The sequence below is a fragment of the Planococcus citri genome, chromosome 5 (genome assembly GCF_950023065.1).
Source record: "Planococcus citri chromosome 5, ihPlaCitr1.1, whole genome shotgun sequence".
In the NCBI taxonomy this organism is placed as follows: domain Eukaryota; kingdom Metazoa; phylum Arthropoda; class Insecta; order Hemiptera; family Pseudococcidae; genus Planococcus; species Planococcus citri.
The window spans coordinates 64,861,539-64,872,566 of record NC_088681.1 but is presented as its reverse complement, the minus strand read 5'-3'; the positions used below and the strand labels follow the sequence as shown (position 1 = coordinate 64,872,566).

The following is an 11,028-nucleotide window of genomic DNA, read 5'->3' as shown; positions in this document are numbered from 1 at the left end:
GAATCAATATAGATCTCTAATTAGAAGCAAAATAGATTATTGACTATCCAGCTTATATCAGTGCATCAGATAAAAACCTATCAATCCTCAAAGTAATACAAAATGCTGCCTTATGCCTATGTATTGGAGCATTACCATCATCTCCTATAGACAGCATCTACTGTGAAGCTAGTGAACCCCCACCAAACTTCAGGAATTTCTATATTACTAATAAATTCATTTCATCAGCAACAACAAATCTAACAAACCCTGTCAGAACTTTAATCAAAAAACAACTTCTAAATATTTCAAACCATTCTGATAATCACTCCTGTATTCTTCAAAATTATTCTTTAAGAAATTACCATGTAAACCTATAGGGTTAAAAAGTACTTTTTTTTTCTTGGCTATATGGTCTAAAATGGTAACACTACATTCCAAAAGTGGTAACACTTCTGTGCTCTTAGGTGTTTACATCTCAAAACAGGACTTTTCTTATCACTCAAGAACTTCGGCGATTATTTCACTTTATTTCATAGTTTTAACAAATATTTCATTTACATGATAGCAAGAATGCAAAACAACTCACCACAGGTAAATTTAGTTCTATTTAATGTGAAATTAGTGGAAATATAGCATCGAATAAGAAAGTCCTGTTTTGAAAATGTAAACGTGCCGCGGTCTTCAACTGGAATGTAGTGTTACCACTTTAGACTATATAGCCAAGAAAAAAAAAGTACTTTTTAACCCTATTAGACCTCACTTCCGAATACAATAAATTTCCTCCCTGCGAATTAATTTTACCAGAATTCAATCTATCCTTATCCCAATATTAAAAAAATGAGTATCCATCTGGTTTCATCAAAGAAAAATATACTGAGATCATAGTGGAATGTCATGAATTCATTTTATGCTTCACAGATGGTTCTAAAAATGAGTTTGAATATGCAGGCTATGCTTTTTCTATTGATGGTAGAGTTACCAACTTCACAGCTCATAAATATTCTTCAATTTTCAATCTAGAACTTGCTGCCATGCTCCACTGCCTACAAAAGATCTCTACCTCCAAAAGCCCTAACAAAAAATTCCTAATTTAATCACACTCGCTCTCTGCTCTTTTATCAATCCAAAACAAATTTTCAGAACATCAACTTGTTCATAAGATCCATTAAATTATTTATGAACTTCAGACTACTGATAAAATCTCACAACACCTTCTATTCTATTACCACCCCCCCCCCCTCCAAAAAACGCCAATCCTTTAACATTTCAGACCTTGACCCTACAATTCCTGCCAACATTAAACAGATGGAAAACATTCTTAAATACATCAAAGAAATCAATCTTTCGAACCAAATCTAACTAACCCCTCGAAACTGGGCGTAATTATATGTACACGCCCAGTATAAAAAAATGTCAAAAAAAAATTTACCACGTGTAAAAGCGATTTATGCTTGTTAAAGATTTATTTGAACAATTACACGGTATTTTTTCAAAATCTATTCACAATTGAAAATTTGAAAAATTAACTGTTTTTTCAAGTTTTCAGATTTAGACCCTCGAAGCATCAACCAAATTGAACGAGCGGGGCCAAGATGAGTGGGATTCAATTTGAGAAAAATCCCTAATCTGAGTCTTCTGCTCTAAAATATCCCGAAAATTTTTCGAGTCGCAAAAAAAACTCGATTTCAGAAATTTGAGCAGGTATTTTTAATTCAACACTGATTTATTTGAAATACAATTATTAAAAACTCAACGAAAATAGAATTGAGATTAGTGAACATAACTAAACTTTTTCCAAGAAAAATCACAAATTCTCAAGACTTTTTTTTTTGGTGTTTATAACTGCAGGATTATTACACCCGTGAAGAAAGGGGTTTGAATTTGACTTATAAGGTTGGTATTTTTTAGTAGGGTTATGAATTTTTGGATTTCTGAAGGGTTGTCTGGGATAGTCATTGAATTTAGGTATACTTGGAGAGATATGTAGTATTGTTCGCTGTAATTTAGGACCGATGAAAAGTAAATGTTGGATGGATGTAGGTTCGTTCTCGGGCAGGGGGGGGGGGGTTAGACATTTTTTTTTGTAGAGGTGGTTGTGTGTGATTTTAGAGTGACCTATTCGTAGACGAGTTATTAGTATTTCTTCTGTCCTGTTCAAGTGATCAAGGTTCTTCCAGGGCTTGATTTTTAAAGGTCATCTCTCTACATTCTGAACACTCTGAAATAAGAGCAGTCGAGTTTGAATTCTTCAACTTCCTCGTGATTTCCCATTCCCAAGCACCACAATAGAATCGAGCTGAACGCAGGTCTAGTCAAATACACTTTCAACGAATCAATCAAGTTCATTTTGACCTGTGTAAGTATTAGATTTTTTTTCGTCGAATCAAGGGTATCGATAGATTCGACGAGAGTTTTCAAAGCAACTCGACCTGAGAAAACGATAGTTTTGATTGGTAAAGTTGACCCATTTGACCCCTATATTTACGTATCTGTTGAATACATAGTTGAAAAACCCCTTCACTCGGCGAAATTAACTCATCACAAAAAAAAACAAAATTCGAAAAAATTCAATTTTCAATTCCAAATATCACAAAAAATTTAATTTGTTCAGTTGTCTTATTTTGACCTCTTTCTGACGTATTTCATCAAAAAGTTGATAAAAATCACACTTACAGCAAAAAAATTATTATTTGATTATTTTTTGATTTTTTCGAATTTTGATTTTTTGTGATGAGTTAATTTCACTGAGTGAAGGTGTTTTTTCAAATTTTTCAACAGATACGTAAATATAGGAGTCAAATGGGTCAACTTTACCAATCAAAACTTTTTTTCATGTTTTAAATCAAAAAATCGCGTTTTTTCGCAAACTTAAATTTTTTTAAATCGACTTTGTTGTAAATCAATTTTGTATCTGGTAATTTTAGCGTTCTTTCGTAGCTGAGACGATCTTTTTGCGTGGTGTTTGGTGGCAACACTGACGTTCACATGTTGTACTTTCGCATTCGCCGTAGTTGTAAGTTTATTCTATTCTATCGTCCGTTCTACCGTTCTCGCTCTCTCGATGTATTTTTGTAATGGCGTTTTATTAATTAAAGTTTTAAATGGTTCGTGCGTTATTTATTCAATTTATAAAAAACATTCGCTACAGGTTATGGGCCCAGTGACAATCTGGTGACCTCTGGTTCGTTCTTTTCGTTGTTTCCGAATCGAGCATAAAAGATGAGTGTTCAAACTCAAGTTCCGGCCCAACACGTTTTCAATGGGAAAGATTTCTTGGAATGGGAATTCCCAGTAAAAACGCGCCTACGAAGTTTAAATTGTATCACCGCGCTCACCGAAGATGATCCCTCAAAACTATCCGATGGTGTGAAAAATAAGGCGATGGAAGCCATCATTGGTATGTTGGATAATCGTATTTTGGGCATGGTGTTGTCATGCACCTATCCGTTCGAAGTGATGGAGAAATTACGTGCAAGATACGCTCCTAAAAACATTAGCGTCTCCGTTGGTTTACGTACTCGGCTGTCAAAGGTCCATGAAGGTCAGTTTGAAACGATGGAAGATTATGTCAACGAAGTATCAACCCTCGTGCATCTGCTGAGAGCTCAAGATGGAAACATCTCCAAATCCGAGCATATTCATTATCTGAAAAATGGTCTAGCTGAGAATTGTTTAGAAGCGCATTCTACAATTCGAGCTGCTTTACAGTCCGGTGCAGTGTACGTTGAAGAAATCGAGAGTATTATTCTGGAAGAAAAGATCGTGCCGAAGGCTGAGAAAGTGGTAGCTGAATCGAAGATAGCTGAAGCTGAGCCTAGTTCCGGTCCGATGCGAGCAGCGATGGTAGCAGCTACCGTTCCACCTGTGAAAGGTCCGATATGCTACAGGTTTCAGGGGAGCGGTCATTTAGCGAAGTATTGTACGAAGTATGGAGAAGATCGGCCTAAATGCAATAAATGTGGCAAGTATGGTCATGAAGAAGCGAAGTGTAAGAGTGCCGAAAAGGAGGCTGAAAAAGGGAAACCAACTCTTCTAAGTTTCTACAAAGCGTGCTGAATCGTCCCTATCCGCTGAGTAGTTTTATTGTTTATTGTGATGTTATTTTTAAGATATTTATTGTCTCGTACCTGTGATTTTTTATCATTAATTGTATGTAATCGAAGTTAAGTGCATTTTATGTGTCTTTCTAATCGTAGTTTCGACCTTTTGTGTTCCTTTTATCGAGCGTTCATCTGTTGTATTCGTTGTATCGAGCTGACGTGCGTTTTCAATTTGTTTTCGTTGTATCGAGCTGACGTGCGTTGTTAATTTATAAGCGAGCTGACGTGTGTTTTTAATTTGTAATCGAGCTGACGTGCGTATTTATCGAGCTGACGTGCGTATCTATTTATTTTATCGACCATTCGTTGTATCGTTGTATTTTTAATATATTTTGCGTAGTTTTTATCGTTCGTTCATCAGAACAAAATTGTAAGGGGAGTGTTGTAAATCAATTTTGTATCTGGTAATTTTAGCGTTCTTTCGTAGCTGAGACGATCTATTTGCGTGGCGTTTGGTGGCAACACTGACGTTCACATGTTGTACTTTCACATTCGCCGTAGTTGTAAGTTTATTCTTTTCTATCGTCCGTTCTACCGATCTCGCTCTCTCGATGTATTTTGTAATGGCGTTTTATAATTAAAGTTTTAAATGGTTCGTGCGTTATTTATTCAATTTATAAAAAACATTTGCTACAGACTTTGTAACAAATTACCAGCCCAACTTTTCAATATGTTGTTCAGCATGAACAGTTGTCCATAATATATTTTTTTCAGAATTTTTGAGAGTCTGAACGATATGAAAACTACGTTTTGAAACTTTTTGAGCCAATTTTTTGTACGAAAAAAGTGGCAACACTGATTTTTATGATATCACCAAAAAGCTTTTCAAAACCACTAACTATGGGAAAAAGTTTCATTTTGGTAGGTATCACGGTTATCGAGTTATCCACTGCAGAAATGGATGATATTTTAGGTTCACTGAAAACTTTGACACCCCCCTGGCTGCCGTTAAAAATGGGCTGGAGGGCTACGATTTGCGCCATTGGTCATCCCTTCCGAAAGTCTTTCCACAGGAAAATTTTCAAAAAAATCGCCGAACTCACCTAACACTTCTTGGTCTGATCGACGTGGAATGACCCGCCTGGTAACCGAAGAAGACGACATGAGTCGATTTTTGAAAGATTCGTAGATAATACAAATACTTAATATATAACATTTTCAAATTTCTTGGAAAACAAGTTGAGATTAGAATACTGCCACAAAAAACTCTACCAAACATTCACAGCTATTAGATCTTGGTGGATACCTTTTCGATATAATAAACAAACCAAGAGATGAAACAAATAATATTATTGGAAGTTCTATGTTCATACAATGAAATAAATATCAAATAAATTACTGAGAACAATCAAAACAAATTGTAAACACTATAAAAGTTTGAAAAAAACTGTAAAGCCCGTAGCATTGAAAAATCTGTCAGAGCACAAACATCGCAATCAAAAAAAAAAAAAACAATATAAAATTGAAGAAAAACTCTGAAACGACCGAATCATAACAAAAAAAAATTAATATTAATTTGACGATTGTTCGATTTCAATGCGAGTAGGTTATTGAAAAAAGGAAGCGATTTTCAAAAAAAAAAATTACCGCAGTATTTCTGAAGATTTATCTTAATTTATTACTGTACATTACAAATTCAAATAAGGTAACATATCACCGTTTTTTCAGAGTAAATTTAAAACTTCCAGCTTATTTCTTCCGGAGCTTCCTTTTATCAGTATCGAGTAACGGAAGAAGGGCTTCCATAACTTCATAAACACTACGAGATGACCAGCGCGTTGAATACGAATCAGAATTTCTCTTATAATCTTCTCTCAGAACGTCAACAATATTCATCTTGAACCGCAATACTTGATCCGTTGGAATAAATGTGTCAATAAACTCGATAAGCCCTTCTAAAGAAATACGTTCGGAGCAGGCAAGCCGGCATAACTGTAGTTGATTGAATGACATGAATTGATTTTTGAAGTCGGTGGATAAATTAACGTCGTTATAAGCTTCATCGATGAACTGATTGAATTCTTTAGGTTTACCAACGATATTTGGTAAGTCGTAATTTTCGACATTTTCGACAGGAAAAGCAAACCGCAGTAATCGTCGTTTAAAAATTCTCGCTGCTTGCAAATCGGGATAGCAAAAAATCACGAATTTGTTTAACTTTTCAAAACTAAAACGCCGCAAAAGCGAAACACAGTAGTCTAAAACAAGATCATCCTCCATCATGACGTTTTGCTTGAATTGAATAAGTTCATCTTCGTTTTCAAAGCACAATTTCATAAATCGTTGCAAACCTTCGAAAGGATTGGCCATTATTAAAATATCGTACCAGTCCCGCAAGAATGCGATTCTATCTTCCGAAGGCGTACACTCCGCAATAATCGATAGGTACTCTATGTCCAAGTCAATTGAACATGCAAAAATTCTAAAACCCACACGTTCCATCATTTCCGGTGAAATATTTCTTATCACTGATTGTTTTAAATCTGGCCGGGCATTGTCCCATATCTCACGAAACAAATAATTACTATAGATGCGTACGTCGTCATTATTATCATACTCGTAGTCGTAATCAGTTTTCAACATTTTCACCACGAGATTTGTAAAATTGCTTTCATTCATCATATTTCCGATGCACGACCAAGTTGCTAGAAGAAGATTTTCACCGTAATCACCGACGTTTTCCCATAAATTATGCATCAACTTATCGCCTGCTTCGTCTACAAATTGACTGAGCTGTTGATCATCCAGTTTTGGTAAAATGAACCTAACCGCAGATTCTGGGCAACTATTTGCAACGCTAATGGCTTTTCTCATTCGATTTTCAATCGGTATACGATCCCAAAAATACGTCATCGAAGGTCCGATACGAGGAATATGTTGATCGAACATTTCATCGTTGATGGTATTGTTCTCCTGGATTGGAATCTTACGTAATTGCTTTGTGAGACGGCAAATCCAGTAATAGAATTGCGGGCATCTGTGAAAATCAAAACAATCCAAATACGTATCCCTACGTCTTGTAGACCCTAAATTCCGAAGTTTTCTCACATTGATGCCTCCTTCATGACGCGATCCCAATCGCCAAAGTCGTCTGATATCGTCTACGAAAAAATACGCGCAAGCGATGAGGAACTTTTCATCTGCAGAAAATTGATCGCAACTTATCATACGTTTGGCTGTCCTCACATAATCAATCTCTCCGAAGTAATCGCATACAAAGTCATCGAAGTATCTCAAAACGGTGTTCTGCTGTCTGTAGCAGAAATTAACTCTTTTATGATGGTCGTCGAGCCAATGTCTCATTGATTTTTCAAACACTGTGAGATATTTTTTGATCATCTTTAAAATCACAGAAGGTAAATCTGGCAGTCGAGATTTCAACGAGATACGTTCAGCAGCTGGAAAAAACCTGGACATTGTACCATCCTTCTGACGACATTCGTTCATTTCACGGCGCCATACTTCGAGGCTGACGGCAATCGCTGCTAGTTCTTTCAGCGATACTGGACTCGGATGAAATACATCATGCACGTTAGAAGTCTTTTCAGCCATTTCCAAATTCTCGACAATGACCAACCAAAATTGGAACCTGGAATTTTAATAACGATCGATTAATGAATAGTAAAGGAGAAAGTACAAATTATGGACCCCCTCTAGCTTTTTGGCTTTAAAGCGTAGAAAAACTTATCAATTTTTTTTTCAAATATACCATTCGAAAGGCCAAAGACTCTAGTATATTGTTTAATTTTTAAAAATTTTTTTTGTTGAAAACTCACGAGAAATTTGAAATTTTTAAAAGTTACATAAAGTGATGCAAATATGGACCACCTCAAAAAATGTCCAAGAATTGCAAAAAAATGTACAAATAATTTATTTACAGATGTTTTTCGATGCTTTAGACTCGTCTTCTTCGTTAATATCACCTTTCTCGGTATTCTAAAAACCATTGAATGAAAATTAGATGACAACAAATTTTAGAATCCATATTTAATTAAACCTATGCAAAAAATTGGCTATGTTTACGAAAAATGAAGAAATCATGGTCCCATTTTTGACACTTTGGACTCGTTTTCTTTGTTAATAACACTTTTCTCGACATTTTAAAAAATATCGAATCAAAATCAGGTAAAAAAAATTTAGTGGTCCATATTTGTACCCATACAAAACATCGGCTCAGTTTATGAAAAATGAAAAAAATTATGAAAATAAGTTGAAGTAAAGTCAAGTATAAAAGTATATTCTGAAAGTACACATTGTAAGCTACTTACTTCGCTAATAATTTTTTTCCAAACGTTATTTAAACTTGATGAATTACTGAAATGAAACACTCGTAAAATTTTCCAACGGGAAGAAATAAACATACTGAAGAAAAAAACAAAATGATGCTTATAAGAGACACCGAAGCTTGCATGGATCCGAAATAAGTAACTGGATCGTCGATACTGTACTACTAGAACAATTTTTAGTACTGATCGTGACCTCAGCGCTAGTAGTTTTCTCTAAACGAAGAGAGATCCATATTTAGTACCAGGGTCAGGGTCTAGTGTACCTTCTCCTCTATACGTAGTACATTCTAGTTATCAACAGAATGTTTTTCCAATTCACAGGTAAATTAGGTTGTCAAATTATCAACAACAACAAAAAAAAAAACGATCAAAAATAGCATGGGTATAATAATATGGACCCCTGAACTTTTTAAAACTAATTTTGATTCAATATTTTTTTAGAATGTCGAGAAAGGTGTTATTAACGAGGAAGACAAGTCCAAAGCATCGAAAAACATCTTTAAATAAATTTTTGTACAATTTTCTGCAATTTTTGGACATTTTTTGAGGTGGTCCATATTTGCACCACTTTATGTAACTTTTAAAAATTTCAAATTTCTCGTAAGTTTTCAACAAAACAAAAATTAAAAAATTACACAATATACTAGAGTCTTTGGCCTTTCGAATGGCATATTCGAAAAAAAAATTGATAATTTTTTCTACCTTTCAAAGACAAAAAGCTAGAGGGGGTCCATATTTGTACGTTCTCCTCTACTATTCATTAATCAATCGTTATTAAAATTCCAGGTTCCAATACAAAATTTTCCATTTTACAAAAAAAAAAGTGAAAAATTGATCCCTGTAATAAATGTTAAGGACTTGCACGTCATTTTTTTCATTTTTTCGTGCTTACCTCCCCCCACCCCCCTCCCTCCAACGAAAAAGTAATTTTAAAAACCAAAGCAGCTTGAAGAAGTAGCCAAAAAAAAAAGCAAACACGTGAGCAAAACATTTTTGATCTTTGTAGAAAAAAATTAATAAAAAAACAGAACTAAGAACTCCTATAATTTAAAAAAAATGAGATTATAATTCAAAATTTTTTAGTAAAACAGCAAAAAATTTTAGCAGTTTTTGGAAGCTCGATGAAAATTCTTGCGATTTTGGGCAAAAAAATGCACTTTTTACGAAAAGGTAAGACTTTAATAATTTTAGAGAGAGAAAGAGTTTTCGAGCAATTTTTTTTGGAAAAAAGTGAAAATTCTTGGAATTGAAATTTTTTTGCGAAAAAAAAATCACCATTTTTTAGTCATTTTACTTTCTGAATCATTTGGTTTTTTAGATTCAGAACGAAGACTTTGAAAAATAACGAAATATATCTACCTACTTTTTTGCAATTACTGTCAAAAAGCGAAACTTAACGATAATTTTTGGAAAAAAGTGAGATTTGAAAAAAAATAACGATTTTATGCAAGTTTATTACAAGCAAAGATTTTTGGCAAAAAAATTAGGTACCTACTGCTTTTTTCGCCATTTTGTCGAAAAGTGAGACTGTTTTACATTTGTTGGTTAGAAAAAAAAAAAAAAAAAAACACTTCTTGGTCATTTTTGGCAACTACGAGGTAATTAAACAGAAAAAAAAACGAGACTTCATTTTGGGCAATTTTTTGACAAAAAGTAAACAGATTTTTTAATAATTTTTGGCAAAAACCCAAGACTTTTGGACCGTTTTTGAAATGAATAATACTTCTGGACAATTCTTGGAAAAGCTAGAGTACAACTTTTTTTAAATTTCATGCGATAGAACGAGAATTTTCCATCGATTTTGGAAGAAGTGAGAAAAATTGACAATTTTAGCAAAAATGGGACTCCTTGAAAACTGTCGACAAAAAAATACATATATCTTGCATATTCTCACGCTTCGTTGAAAATAGGAGACTTCTTCCCATGAAAGCGACGACTTTCTGTAATAAACGTAGAAATTTTGAAAAAATGTGAGATTGTTTTGGCTATTTGTAGGTATTTCTGAAAATGATAAAGAATTAAAAAAGTATCCTGTCTCACATTATCGTACTCGTTTATGCATTATTGGATTTTTTTCCTTCAAAATGTACTATAAACAGTTTGAATTTTTAAACATTTGTTTGAAAAAATAAAGTAGGTATTAAGTAATTTTTTAGACCAAAACGTAAATATTTCAAGTTCGCTGACAACTTCGTTCGATCCGCCATGTTTCAATGCCCTTGATCGATGAAATAGTGATTTCGGTTCGATCGATTGAAAAACACATCATAATAGCAAATCAATGCCTGTTTCAATCGATAGATAATACTCGTAGAGATTCTTAAACAAAAGGTCCACTAAATTGAAAAAATGAAAAAGGATGAGCTGTTGATGGATTTGGATGATCAAATGTCCACTTTCGACATTCCATTATCTAACTTCTATCAACTTTTACGTAATTTCAGTCTTAATTATTTAACGTTTTTCAACACGCTATCCAAAATTTCCACTTTGTTTCATGAATTCTCAGCCAATTTTATTTCAAAAATTTTCAAATTACTTTCCAAAAAACGTTAGTTTAATTATTCTAATTTTTCATCAATGATTTGTCCTGCAATACATTCTGCATTTTTGGCAGATCATCATTCAATTAGTATATTCGATCAATTTTTTTTCAGTAT

The 11,028-nt window shown here is 33.9% G+C and overlaps 1 protein-coding gene across 1 annotated transcript; it reads right to left on the bottom strand.

The window, feature by feature from the left end:
• Positions 1 to 5,355: 5,355 nt before the first annotated feature.
• Positions 5,356 to 8,632, bottom strand: LOC135847430 (uncharacterized). Its single transcript, XM_065366948.1, has 2 exons — positions 8,351 to 8,632; positions 5,356 to 7,671 (listed from the first exon to the last, which is right to left on the bottom strand). The coding sequence occupies exon 2, from the start codon at positions 7,632 to 7,634 to the stop codon at positions 5,772 to 5,774; it is 1,863 nt and encodes a 620-aa protein (XP_065223020.1). The 5' UTR covers positions 7,635 to 7,671; positions 8,351 to 8,632; the 3' UTR covers positions 5,356 to 5,771.
• Positions 8,633 to 11,028: the final 2,396 nt, after the last annotated feature.

What these genes read in the sequence shown, in the direction of transcription:
- LOC135847430 (XM_065366948.1), bottom strand. Translation starts at nt 7,634, where the DNA reads ATGGCTGAAAAGACTTCTAACGTGCATGATGTATTTCATCCGAGTCCA.